Here is a 13,863-nt window from a genome sequence, read left to right on the forward strand (position 1 = left end):
TCCTTACTACCATCAAATTATATTGTATTTGTGTGCGGATGATTAAATCTTTTCATATCCCTATTAAAAGTTGACTAACTATTGTAATGGGTTAAAGTAGTTAAGTTTAATATATATATATATATATATATAATGCTAGAACATCATATGAGTCGCCTTTAAGAATTTTCTTTTCTCTTTTGTATGTACACTTCTAAATTTCAAATCTACATATGTATATATTATATACTTTTTCATAAATATGAGTTAAAAAAATGTAATAAAAAAACCATATATGTTTATTTTTGTAGTTAATCTAAGCAATTTACGAGGTTTAAAGGGTTTAAATGCAAAAAAGCCTACTGTTGCTGCAATGGCGGCGAAATATGATCGACTCTAATGGACGTTCGAAAGGTCGCAGCTCTTCTAAGAGCCTGCATTGCCACGAAATCCTTAGCTCGAGGGAAGCTTCTCCACTCCAAGTCTATCTCTTTAGGCTTCGTCACCAACACCCACCTCTCCAAATCCCTCATCAACTTCTACATCTCCTTCGGCTCCTTCGACTCCGCTCGCCTCGTCTTCGAGTCCCTCCCAAACCCGTCTGATATCTCCTTGTGGAATGGCCTCCTCGCTGCATTCGCAAAGAACCAGATGTACCAAGATGCCCTTCTTCTCTTCGGCAAGCTCGTGCTCTCCCGCCACCCCAAGCCGGATGACTACACATACCCAAGTGTTCTCAAGGCATGCGGGGGGTTAGGTAGCGTCAGGGAAGGGGAGATGATTCATACCCATCTGATGAAATATGGGTTTGTGTCGGATGTCGTTGTCTCGAGCTCTTTGGTCACCATGTATGCGAAATGTGATTGCTTGGATCCTGCGGTTAGAGTGTTTGATGAAATGCCTGAAAAGGATGTTCCGTCGTGGAACACTGTTATTTCTTGTTATTACCAAACTGGGCAGGCTTTGAAAGCTCTGGAATTGTTTGATACAATGAAAGGTTGTGGGTTTAAGCCGGATTCAGTGACGTTCACAACTGTGTTCTCTGCTTGTGCTCGGGTTGGGGACTTGGCGATGGGAAAGAGGATACATGAGGAGTTAATCCGGACTAGGTCTGAGTTGGATTCATTTGTTAGCTCTGCTATTGTGGACATGTATGGAAAATGTGGGTGCTTGGAGAGTGCTAGAGAGGTCTTTGAACAGACCAAAGCAAAGAGTGTTGTTATTTGGAACTCAATGATTGGTGGGTATTCTTTGAAAGGTGATAGCGATGCATCTTTGAAGCTTTTCTCAAGGATGAATGCAGAAGGAATCGGTGCCACTTCCACAACTATATGCAACTTGTTGGTGGCTTGTGCTAGAATATCTGATCTACAGCATGGAAAATTTATACATGGATATGTACTAAGACGCAGTATTAAGGTTGATATATATATCTCCAGCTCGCTAATTGATATTTATTTTAAAGGTGGGAACATTAGATATGCTGAATATGTCTTTATGACGATGCCTAAGGGAAGGGTAGTTTCATGGAATGTGATGATTTCTGGGTATGTGACAGTGGGCAATTATTCTAGAGCTCTCGATGTTTTCCATGATATGAGAACTCATGGGGTGAGACCAGATGCTATTACATATACCTGCAGCTTATCTTCTTGTGCTCAATTGACAGCTCTAGAGCAAGGTAGAGAGATTCACAAGCAAATAAGTGAAAATGGTTTGGAAACTAATGAGATTGTCATGTGTGCGCTTTTTGACATGTATGCTAAATGTGGTGCGGTAACAGAGGCCAGAGACATTTTTGACAGGTTAGCAGTCAAGGACGTTATATCGTGGACTTCCATGATCATGGCTTATGGCTCCCACGGCCAGGCCTCTGAAGCATTGGAGCTTTTCCACAAATTGCAGCAGTCAGGTGTGAAACCAGATCGTGTCACATTTCTTGCAGTAATCTCTGCTTGTAGCCATGTAGGATTGGTTAAGGAAGGGCATTATTTATTCAACCAAATGTCATCTGAATATGGAATTAAACCTGGTATAGAGCATTATTCCTGCCTCATAGACCTTCTTGGACGATCAGGAAAATTGCAAGAGGCTTACAACATCTTTAGAAACATACCTGGTAACAAACTGGATGCTGGGTTATTGGGTTCACTGCTTGCAGCATGCAGTTTGCATAAGAACCTGGAAGTGGGAGAGGAAATCGCCAGGTTGCTCATTCGAATGGATCCAGATGATCACTCTACATATATAATCCTGGCAAACTTATATGCTTCTGCTGGGAGATGGGACGATGTTCGCAAGGTACGGGCAATGATACGAGAGAGAGGATTGAAGAAGAATCCAGGTTGTAGCTGGATTGAAATAGACAAAAAGATCCACCAATTCTTTGTTGAAGATGACTCACATCCTCAGACTGAGATGATATATGAATGTCTACAGGACATTGTGATGCACATGGAGGTGGACAAATCCCGCTCAACACCGACAACAAGCATAATCATACAATGAGCAGCCATGTTTGATACTTGGAAAGATAATATTTCGGTTAGGAAAGAGAATATTTGGATACTGTCTGTGGGGTATGAATTTTTGGATTGAAACACCACAGATTATGTTTCCAAACTTATATAGTGTTGCAAGGCCATGAAATGATAGAAGCTGAATTTTCTCATGATTCTTCAATATTGGCATCATTGGTGATGCACATCTGAAAGGCAATGAAGAAGCAAGCAACCCAACATTTTTGTCCTTTTGAGAAAGAGAAGATGCAGACCAGATGAACTTACAGAAATAGAGAGGAAAAAGATTATTGTACAAGGAACTGTTGACTCACAATATATGTCAGAATAAAGATGTTGATATAAAAAAAATTCTTTAGGTTCAAATCAAGAAGTAGACAAATGCAGCTTGGATTTGAAATTATGTGCATAAGCTCTGTGCAAGTTAATTGAGAGAAGTGGCTGAAGGTCTTACATGATAACTCTTGAACTCCAATATATTAAGTAAATTCACTGCTTCCAAGTAAGGACAAGGTATTCCTCTAGTGATTATAGATATAAATTCGGGTTATCTATGGAATTCCTGATCACTTAAGTGCTGAAAGACAAAACTTGTAACTAAGTATATTCCGTGACATCCCTATACCAAATAACATGATCTCTAATGGTATTTACTCAGTTTCGAGGAGGAAAATTTACCTTTATACTTTGGATAGATCTCTATTGGTGTCTAATGTCAGTTGGTCATTTTTAGGATGAAACTTATGTTAGATTATAAAACTATATTTGAAGGCTTTATAAAATTTATGCTAGATGATGGGCTTGAAAGCTATTATTTGAATCATTTGACAGGAATAGGAATCATGCTTTATGCTGGTTGGTTAGTAGATGAATACTAACATATGATTATAAAGATAGAAATTTAAAAAGTATGGTATTATGGAGTATAAATGGGACGAATCTTGATAATTCTAGGGGTTAACAGGGGTGACCCAATTAGTGGGGCGAATATATTGAAACTCTTGTATCCTAGAGTTAAAATAAAATGAGCCTATCAGTAGGTGATACTAACCATAGTTTCCTAAGTTGTTATTACAATTGATATATATTTTTGAGATATTAAGTATATCATTTGCATTTGAGATGATGTGGTTTTGATTATGCTACACGGATTAAATTTGTGTGTTAAAGCTTAATTTTCAATTGTGATTATTTGCATATTTTTGATATGTTTTCTAATGCATATTTATATATTTTAAATGGTTTTACTCACTAAACTAGGTTGTAAGCTCATTATATTATTCCCCCCCATTTCAAATATCTCTTAAAAAGCATAAGGACGTAGAGAGACTCTTAGCAAAATTATTTTGTATAGCACATTAGTAGTTATTCTTATTCTGAGAGTTGCATTACATCATTGTATCCTACTCTAACAAAGGTAGCTAGTAAAGCAATATGACTTGTAAATGATTTATATGCCAAAATCTATACATTTGCATGTACTTATCATATTTTTCTATAGGTAAAATAGTACGGCAGGTGTTTTTATAGGTCTTTCACTCTACGGAGCATAATCTCAATAGGTTGCTGCAGGTCATACCCTTCTACTACAGTGTTAATAGAACATATTTCGTCCTGTTCATGAATAAAGGACAAATATTGACAGCTTCAGTTTACAGCGTGCTGGAAGGCAACTTATTTTGTGCCTAAAATCAAATCAATTCTCCGAGAAGAAAAGGAAAACTAACAGTATGCAGCACCTGATTTGAAGAGACAAAGGTATCTAGTTATTCTATTGTATGACTAGTAGAGTACAAGTCAATCACAAGATCCTCATGGGAGGTTTTGTAAAGTTGATGGCATAATGGTTTGACAAAGCTATTGGCCTGTGCCTTGGTTTCACTGACCACAGTCTGAAGCTTGTTGAGTTGTGGCTCCATTGTAAAGTTGGCTAGATGCTTTATGTTAGCCTCAAGCATATGTTTTCTTATCACTGGATCCTCTTTTCTAGGTGCGCTCTGGTTTGTTTGATTTGTCTTACGTAAGTAAGGTGAGCTAGCAATGCTTCACAATGATACTTAGTGCTTCTATTTATGACTCAGCTTTGACTGCAGAATAGCAATTTCTACTGTTCAGAGATGTTTCCTGCCAGTTTCTGCAGTCTCTAATTTGCCATACAACTTTCTTATATCACTTTCTCTTTTGTAACGATTAAATTTTTCATCCAAAACTAACGATATAAATAACCAAATTATCTTATTATCATTGACGTCGAGCTATTAAATGATCAAATTACTCATACTATCTTCAAATTAGATTGTATTCTTGTGTTGATAAACTACGATTTACCTAATTTTATATAAACAATGGGGCAGGTTTTATTATGGCTTCGAATCAATCTGTTCTCCCATTTCCGAGGTATAATTTGAGTCCATAGGGTCTCTCATCTTTCTTTGAAAAAAAAAACTATGAGTCCATAGGGTCTCTCATCTTTCTTTGAAAAAAAAAAAACTAATACTTCTTCATGCATTGTTTGAGAGGAATGTTAATTTTTTGTTACCTTGCAATAGTGGTATATTGCAATTGAAGCATTCAATTACGTAGCCTACATCTCATCCTGGTTTATATTTAATACACCTCGTTCAACTTTTCTTCAGTCAGCAACTACATGAAGATTGCAATCCACAGTTTATAGACCAAAATACTTGTTTGGAGACTACCTGTCAAACTTCCAAAAGGGAGAGATATTTGTGCAGCAGCTTCCTAGCACAAGGGATGCTACTGGGATGGGATAGCAAGGAGAATAAATATAATAATAATAAATTATAATAATCTTGAAGTTGGAAGAAGCCCACAACTTTTAATTCTCCCACACTTGGATCATGCAACCTATCTCCAGCTCCCACACTTCATCCCCTCATCCTAAACCAGCCTTTGTTCTGTTGCCACGTGGCAGTACCATATCTAGAAGTCATGAGGCAACCGCCATGGAATCTTCCCTACATCTCTGCGACTCTGCCCACAAGAATAACCGACGCCAAAAAGACGATTAAAAAGTTTACTCTTTTTGATGTACTTTTACTATAGAATGAGATGGGGGATGATGATGTAAAAAGGACAGCTTGGTTTGCTACTTGCCAGTCCTCAATCTCATGCCCTCCCAAAGTTTTCCTCAGAAGCAATGGGCATCACAGAACTCGACGCACTTATAAGAACTCCCAAGCCTTTTTGCCTTTCCCCAACATAGCACAGAGAGGTCTTTGAAAGATGGCAATTTGTGCAGTCTACACCACCCCTTCTCTCCACTCCCCTTGCTCAATCGCCAATCCAGGAAAGACCCACTTGGGATCCCACCAGAGGCATGTCATCTTCTACACGACCAGGAGGGGCAGCAGCAGGAGAGGTGGGAGTTGCGGCCTTGCGGTCTCCTGCTCGGCCGAGGCAAAGACGGTGGTGATTGGATTGGCTGCGGACTCTGGGTGTGGGAAGAGTACCTTCATGAGGAGGTTGACGAGCGTGTTTGGAGGAGCAGCGGAGCCACCAAAGGGAGGGAATCCAGATTCAAACACATTGATTAGTGATACCACCACAGTGATATGCTTGGATGACTACCATTCCTTGGATAGGACTGGGAGGAAGGAGAAGGGGGTGACTGCTTTGGATCCAAGGGCTAACAACTTTGATCTCATGTATGAGCAAGTGAAGGCTCTCAAGAGAGGGATTGCTGTGGAGAAGCCCATATACAACCATGTCACTGGATTGCTGGACCCACCTGAGCTCATCCAGCCACCCAAGATCTTGGTCATTGAAGGATTGCATCCAATGTGAGCTTTTGCTGATTCCTGTTCAGTTCTGAAATTTTTGTTTATTACGCATTCTATTTTCATCCTTGATTTGCTTGGTTTGTGTGATTATGTTGTATAAAAGAAATATCTGATAGCTTTATTCATCAATATATGGCACCTATCAGCTGACTTAATAATTGTGAAATGATAATTTATTTTCATCCTTGATCGTTTAGAAGGTTAACTACATATAAGTTTCAGATACGGTCTGAAGTTTAGAAGGTACTCCTCTTTGTGACTACATTGTTGGCTGTGATTAATGAAACTTGGCTAAGATACTTAATCACGTCAATAAAATTGAACCGGTGAATTATGCTACTACGTCAGAATAGTGATTAAAAGCTTAAAGATTTGAGTTAATTCAATAGTTCTAACAAATTCTGCTAAGCGGACCGAGCGAATTGGCTTTTAACTTTACAAGCATTTTCTTTTGAACACTTCAGGTATGATTCTCGTGTGAGGGATCTATTGGACTTTAGCATCTACTTGGACATCAGCGATGAGGTCAAGTTCGCATGGAAAATTCAGGTCAGGACTCTGTCGAGCTATGTAATTTCACTAGTTTGAATAAGTTTCTCTATTTCTAATCTTATTTTGTCAATTGCAGAGGGATATGGCAGAGCGTGGGCATAGTCTCGAAAGCATTAAAGCAAGCATTGAAGCCCGGAAACCTGACTTTGATGCTTATATTGGTACTGTTTCATATGGAAATCTAATTTTACAACTTTTTGGGCGATCACTGTATCTTGCTTATCATAGAACATGTGAACAAATCACAAAATCAACTACATAAAAAGTTTGCAAGAAAACGGCAAAATTCTGTGTTTAAAGATGTCCTTGTTATTCAGATAGGGAATTGTGAATTGCTGTCTGAGTTTCTAATCTATAAAAAGAACATGATCCACAATAAGATTTTTTTGTATCAAAAGAGAACTTTGTATAATGCTAGAATGCTGGCTATTTTATATCGAAATCTGGCCTCTTTGGCCTTTGTCGATAAGATCAATCTCTCTAATTGTTGGGGTTGATGCGCATGGCAGATCCACAGAAGAAATATGCTGATGCTGTGATTGAAGTTTTGCCAACCGAATTAATCCCTGGTGACAATGAAGGAAAGGTTTTGCGGGTCCGACTGATCATGAAAGAAGGGGTGAAGTACTTCAACCCAGTTTACCTTTTCGACGAAGGATCAACAATCAGTTGGATTCCCTGTGGAAGGAAACTATCATGCTCATACCCTGGCATCAAGTTCTTTTACGGCCCGGACTCATACTTCTCCAATGAGGTGATGCATATAAGGCTGAAAGCTATCTTCCTTTCATCCTATGTTTTAACATGTATTCCTATCAACTCAGCAACCAAAATGAAATTATCTTGAAGTCCTCTTACTGTCAATATGAAAATAGACTCATATAATCAGAAATATGGATTTGAAGTTGAGGAATCTCATTTGGCTCTCACTTTTTTGGTTCTCAGGTCTCTGTGTTGGAGATGGATGGACATTTTGACAGACTAGATGAGCTCATCTATGTGGAGAGCCATCTAAGCAGCCTCTCGACGAAATACTATGGAGAGGTGACACAACAAATGCTGAAGCATGGAGACTTCCCAGGAAGCAACAATGGTACTGGTCTCTTCCAGACGATCGTCGGATTGAAAATAAGAGATCTCTACGAGCAGATTGTTGCAGAGAAGGCAGTTGCTCCTGCAGAAGCAGCAAAAGTTTGAATATTTGAATTTACAATGTTCACATTCAATTTTTTCTTCTCCTCATGTTTACTCCTAGATGGGAGGCGCCATGATTTGTACCTCTTGTAATTTACTCATGAAATATATATACATATATATATTTCTTCTAATTTTATATAGTGTTGGTTATCATCAATTCCACAACTTGGCATATGCTGATACAAGGGGTCCATCTCCAATGCTGCAAAGAAACTTGAGAATTATCGAGAGTATCAAATAGCTAATGGTAGTACGTCGTGCGACGATAATTCTTATACTGATTTAGATTCATAATACATAGACCGAATTGCTCAAAAGAGAATTCTTAATTGTAGTTATACCAATTTCTTTGATAAAAATGTTTTATTTGTTCTAATTTTCTTTTCTTCTTCTTCTTCTTCTCCTCCTTTTTTGTTCTTTGGCTGAAAGAAAGCCATCTACGATGGCAAAAGACAGCAGTTTGTTTCCCTTTAATTAAAGGGAAAGAATGTAGAAAATCTGTAACTTTTAATTGTCAAATACAACATATAGATTTGGTCAAGTTATTGGAGAATACACCAGACTCACAGGGTCATGCTAGCTAAATGAACTATATATCCTTGCGTCACTTGCATTTCCCACAGGTATGTATATAATTCTTCTTTAATTATGTGCACAGAAATGGATTTCTTGGGATATTATTCGGTGGTAGAAACTGATCAAATCTTGAAGGACTGATCTGATTTAAATCTTCTTTGACTGAGTAACAATAATAGGATTGTCTAAAATGAATTAAAACTGATCGGGGGTGTTCAAAGTTCACACAGAAAAGAAAACTGCAATACAAAAGATAGGCAATTGAAAAATTAGTTGTGAGGAGTATACGTGTTAAACTGGGATTTAGAAGTGCAAAAAATCTTAGTTCGGGACAAATGATATTGGAAACTAAATGCTCCTCATAGAAAGATTCAAAGAACAGAAGTGTTACAAAAGAATTTAGCAGCAAAATAATGAAAGGGAAACTATCTATACTATCCTCTATCCTAAAAAGATACATATTGCACTCACGAGAAAGCTACATTACTCAAGACAATGCATTGATTTTAATGCAATCGTTAAGAAGTAGCCAATGAGCTTCCATGTTGTGGAGGCTCATGAATCCAAGCAAAATGATGTTGCTGATAGGGCGGCACTATGTCATCCATCTGTCAGTTGTTCTATAGCTATCTATCAAGTATTTAACCTCAAGAAACTGCTACTTCGTGCACAAGGTTGGCGCTTATCAGTTTGCTAGACTGCCAGAATGTCTCCTTAATTCGGTCCTTAATGGCAGTTTCCTGCAAGTAAAACATATGATAAGTAATTAGAGCAGACAACCTCTGATTATGACATATCTGGAAGATGAAAAATTAAAAAAAAACTTAAAGAATTTGAATTCTTGATTCAATGAAGTAGTATATTTTCTAGCTCAAAAGAGGCTTTTTGGCGTTTTGCTGCCTGCATCAAAGAGAAATAACAAGCAAATTTGAAAAATTAAACTTTAAATTTGACAACTCACCATGATATGGCATCTTTCCTCAAACTTCTCAAGAAAGCCTGCAACCCACCGATCTGCATTCTCAACCCACTCCTCATGACGCATCCCAGCTATCTTTGCTACTGTATGTAACTGCAGAAAGAGAGAAATACACGTTGAGGTAAGTTTATTTGATAGAAGAACCCAGTAGATACAAATATAATTCAGGTAAATAGAAAATAAGGAACAAAGCTCTTCATAGTTCATACCACATTAGTATAATATCATCTAGAGAAAAAAAGTACAAGCATACAAAAGATAGTTCTGTGCCTAATTCTCCGTGTTTCCTCTTGTAAGAAGCTCCTTTTTTTGCTTGTCCCATAAATTAGGAAATAGAGGAAAAGGATGCATATAACTATATAAACTTATCAATTTAAAACTTCTTTCCTACCTTTTCTTGATGTGCCTTCACAGATTCACGCAATTCAGTTATCTTCATATTCACTCTCAATTGCTTCTCCTGATAACAGTAGCACAACAAGACAATACCAGTCAAAATTCATTACTGCATTGTGTCAAGTGATAAATTCTGTTGACCGCTATCATATCTCCTAATTGTACATAAAAACAAAATCTTGAGGACAGTTAACATGCCTTCACATAGCTCACACCAAGGTCCTTCCTTGTATACCCTCGTGCTAAATTCCGCATAATATACTGATTGTAATCCTTCAGAATTCTCATTATAATATCTGACGTAGATATGCCATTTGTACGCTTCGTTTCCTTAAACTTACCAATGGACTTAACCTGAAGAACAAATGAATTGTAATTATAATAATAAATTTCAGTTTTACAGAAAGGAAGAGCTGTATGACCATAAAGCTATGAGAACTAACATATTCATAGACATCATTTCCAGCACCACTTGAATCGGCATAACTACAAAGCATCACAGGTTACAAAGGTGAGTAGTTATATACTTATATCAGAACATAATAGCAAGATTCAACGCTACCATATTAATAAATTTATCATGCAATCAAGGATCTGCTTCAGGAGTTCAAGCTTATCTATAAACGATTAAACTAGATACAAAGTAATGTAATCCAAATAATCGCAAATCAGTAGGGTTTCCACCGTTTAAATCAAATGTTGCTGATGAATCATCCACTTGATCTTATTGGCTAATGCATCAGTTGATGACAACAGAGGAGAACCAAACTGGCGATTCAAAACTATTCACCAACTATTCAAATTTCTTACATATAATTACATCGGAAATTGCATCATTCTGTAAAATATATCTAAAACCTAGCTAATCTAGAAGAAGACAAGAAAATAAATTTCTAAAAGGATGGACCTTTTGTGAACATAGATTATCAGCAAAAGGCAAATTGAGTTTGTCAGGTTTTGAACTATAAATCTCAGTGACGAAATTGCAAGCAAATGTATGTATACATCAGCACTAAAAGCAGTCGCATATATGCACACAAACAGACAAAGACAACTGTATCAGTCAATAGACTACAAGAACCATGGCAAACATGAGAAGTTACCACTTAGCAACTGTGATCTTTGAGACATTGTCTAATAAAGGATAATTTTATCACAAATTTAACCCTATAGGCTAGTTCATGTCCACACTATCCAAGATTTTGAATTGAAAATAAACTAGAAGAGTCGGAAGAAAAAGAAAATATTGTCAAGGTGAAATCTAGGTGAAACTTTCAAAGAGTCTGAGTTTGTTTGGATTAATCTTACGGCAGCGCATCATGAGCCACGTAGTCAATTTTGTACTTGTCAAGGAAATCCTTTGTGATGACCCATGGAGCATCAGGAATAACTTCATCAACCCACCTGCAAGGCAAGAAAAATAACAAGTGGCAAATTATTAGAAGAAAACCTTGCATATCCTGTCACTTAGACAAATATTGTTTCAGTTAAATGCTCTAAATTACAAATAACAGCAGAGCTTGAATGTAATAGAATGATAGAAAATCATATACAGCAAGACGGACAAGTAAGCTGAACCCAGAAAGATGATCTACGCAACCAATCTATTACAGTTATTAGGCTCTGGTCTTATTGTTGTTGCAGCAACAAGCATGAGAACAATTTATGACTGATAATGCAAATCAATTCTTTCAAGGTAACAAATAAGATAACAGTACAGCACATGTTAATATATTTCATCAACTAAAGGCAGGAGTCCATTACCCAACTCCTCAATGACTGAAAATGGAAAACAATCAAGGAGCAACATGTAATTCTACAAAATGTGAGAAAAAAAACGTTTTCCACATGTAGCTTCCATTTTCTGGTTCTGTTACCTATCTTACAGTAAGATAACTTTGTCACAATTCCTCAACTGATTAAATTAAAAGTTCCATACTAACCAGAAAGCTTAAAGGTTAACATTACAGAAATGTCCAGAAAATGAAGATAGCAAGTCACAGCAGAAGTAAGTTGATGTAGCAAATATTACCATGCAACTAGATTGATGACAAAAAAAAAAAGAAATGAACAGAGTGAACACCCCCTTGATATACTAAATAATCAGTGATTTTCTACAGAAGTATATAATAAAACCTTCAGCAAGAAATATGGAGCATTGCATACTTGCAGTGATGGAGTGACTCATAGCGCTCGGACTCTGTCATCACAGTTTTCCCCTTGTACCTATAAGTAACCTCATCACTGCAACAGCCAACAAGTAGATACGTGTTTGGAAATCTGAAAAACAGAAGATAATAAACCCATTAAGATAAACATACGCCTGCATGCCTACAAAATAGATAAAAACTGTCAAGTAGCATCAAATATTTGGTCAGGCAGAAACTGATATTGCACACATGGAAGTAATAGTTTCATGTAATAAATATTTATCCTTCTTTTCCTATTATTCAACGGCTTGATAGTAATTAGTTCACAGGATTTAAAAGAAAATAAAGTGTTATAAACTAAATTTCAAATGTCAACTGATATGCACTTGATACAAAATTGCATACTTCCCTTCTAGAAGGGAGGGCATCTATAATCTATATAACAGAAGATGGAAGACTCAAAACACTTTCAACCTTGTGAAGGCCTAATACACTCAAAACACTGTTCAATTTACCAGTTCAAAAGAACAAGTTCAAAGTTCAAACTTTAAAAAAAAAAAAGGAGGAACAACATATAACTATATTCTACCTTGTATGTCTCTAGAGGTTTTGACCGAGCTACTAGTCTCAATTCAAACAAATTCAATTTTACTACTATAGTTTCCAATCTAGTACAATTATTACCATGTAAGCACCACATTAGCAAGGTAAATTGCTGTTTTGAAAAGTGATATGTAAATCATTTTCTGAGAGCGATTTATATAGTAATATATCTTAGAACAGAATCTTGTCCCAAATTTATGCTTACATGACAAAAAAAAAAAAACTGTAGTAGTTTAGTAAACAGTTTATAAATTATAGTAGAAATGTAATATTAGAAGAGGAGTAGTAAATCGGTCAGAAACTCTTTCTCTCTCCAGGCAGACAATTTCTTGAAAATCAACACTATCATCCGTTTAATTCCGTTACCAGAAACTCAGAAATAAATTTATTCAAATGTCATCACCCAACTTCAATCCCACGAGTTCGATCATATAAAAGCTTTCAAATCTAAGGCCTGTATCCATATACATTTGCATATGCATTATCCTACCCTCCGAAAATATCCGCGCACTCTCTGTGCATCAGAATCACTTTCTCAGGAAAATCCAACCTTTGACATCTACGTGCGACGAACAGTGAGCGGAAATCGAAATACACACAATCATAACGAAAACTAAAGAGAAAGAACGATCCAAGATTCCAAAGATCTCACAATTTCTTGGCCTGCTCGAGCGCCCGAGCGTGGCCGAAGTGGAAGAGATCGTAGATTCCGTCAGCGTATACGCGGACCGGCCGATCGCCGGCAACGAAATTCGGCGGTGGAGCGGCGTCGTCGTCGTGCTTCGTACTAGGAATCCGCGCCATGAGAGGATTCTTCACCGCTTGCCCCAAACCCAGGAGTGATTTGTCGGGGAAGGAGATCTCCGGGTCCGAGGTATTTATAGGATCGCTCTATGTTACCGGGTTCGTCTCGGACTATGCTGTCGAATTACCAAAATACCCCTGAGCGATGAGCTAATAACCTAATACTACTAGTAGTTGTCTAGTTGCCGACCAATTCTTTCTTTCTTTTTTATTAATTATTATTTCGATTAATTTGTGATATTAGTTCAAGTCAACTTGGCACTCAAATTTATATGAGAAGTTATTATGATGGTAATAATATATTA

General features: G+C 37.1%; 3 protein-coding genes across 5 annotated transcripts; 2 read left to right on the plus strand and 1 right to left on the minus strand.

Annotated features, from left to right (window-relative positions):
- The first annotated feature begins 208 nt into the window (after positions 1-208).
- Positions 209-4,362, plus strand: LOC140764193 (pentatricopeptide repeat-containing protein At5g27110). Of its 3 annotated transcripts, none has more exons than XM_073102619.1 (2): positions 209-3,011; positions 4,000-4,362. In XM_073102619.1, exon 1 carries the CDS (start codon positions 379-381, stop codon positions 2,485-2,487), a length of 2,109 nt encoding a protein of 702 aa, XP_072958720.1. In that variant the 5' UTR covers positions 209-378; the 3' UTR covers positions 2,488-3,011; positions 4,000-4,362. The 3 variants fall into 3 exon arrangements, with proteins under 3 accessions (XP_072958720.1, XP_072958722.1, XP_072958721.1); XM_073102621.1 differs by having other exon boundaries at positions 4,061-4,360; XM_073102620.1 differs by having other exon boundaries at positions 4,071-4,360.
- Positions 4,363-5,507: 1,145 nt separating this feature from the next.
- Positions 5,508-8,188, plus strand: LOC140765011 (phosphoribulokinase, chloroplastic-like). Its single transcript, XM_073103922.1, has 5 exons — positions 5,508-6,301; positions 6,766-6,850; positions 6,930-7,014; positions 7,363-7,607; positions 7,799-8,188. The coding sequence occupies exons 1-5, from the start codon at positions 5,745-5,747 to the stop codon at positions 8,048-8,050; spliced, it is 1,224 nt and encodes a 407-aa protein (XP_072960023.1). The 5' UTR covers positions 5,508-5,744; the 3' UTR covers positions 8,051-8,188.
- A 779-nt stretch (positions 8,189-8,967) lies between these two features.
- On the minus strand, positions 8,968-13,593 carry LOC140765615 (choline-phosphate cytidylyltransferase 2-like). The gene is made up of 8 exons (XM_073104784.1): positions 13,407-13,593; positions 12,168-12,281; positions 11,310-11,405; positions 10,445-10,487; positions 10,200-10,355; positions 9,997-10,065; positions 9,588-9,698; positions 8,968-9,366 (listed from the first exon to the last, which is right to left on the minus strand). Exons 1-8 carry the CDS (start codon positions 13,556-13,558, stop codon positions 9,274-9,276), a joined length of 834 nt encoding a protein of 277 aa, XP_072960885.1. The 5' UTR covers positions 13,559-13,593; the 3' UTR covers positions 8,968-9,273.
- Positions 13,594-13,863: the final 270 nt, after the last annotated feature.

Source organism: Typha angustifolia, chromosome 8 (genome assembly GCF_048772165.1).
Source record: "Typha angustifolia cultivar Huaian chromosome 8, ASM4877216v1, whole genome shotgun sequence".
NCBI classification, from domain to species: Eukaryota; Viridiplantae; Streptophyta; class Magnoliopsida; order Poales; family Typhaceae; genus Typha; species Typha angustifolia.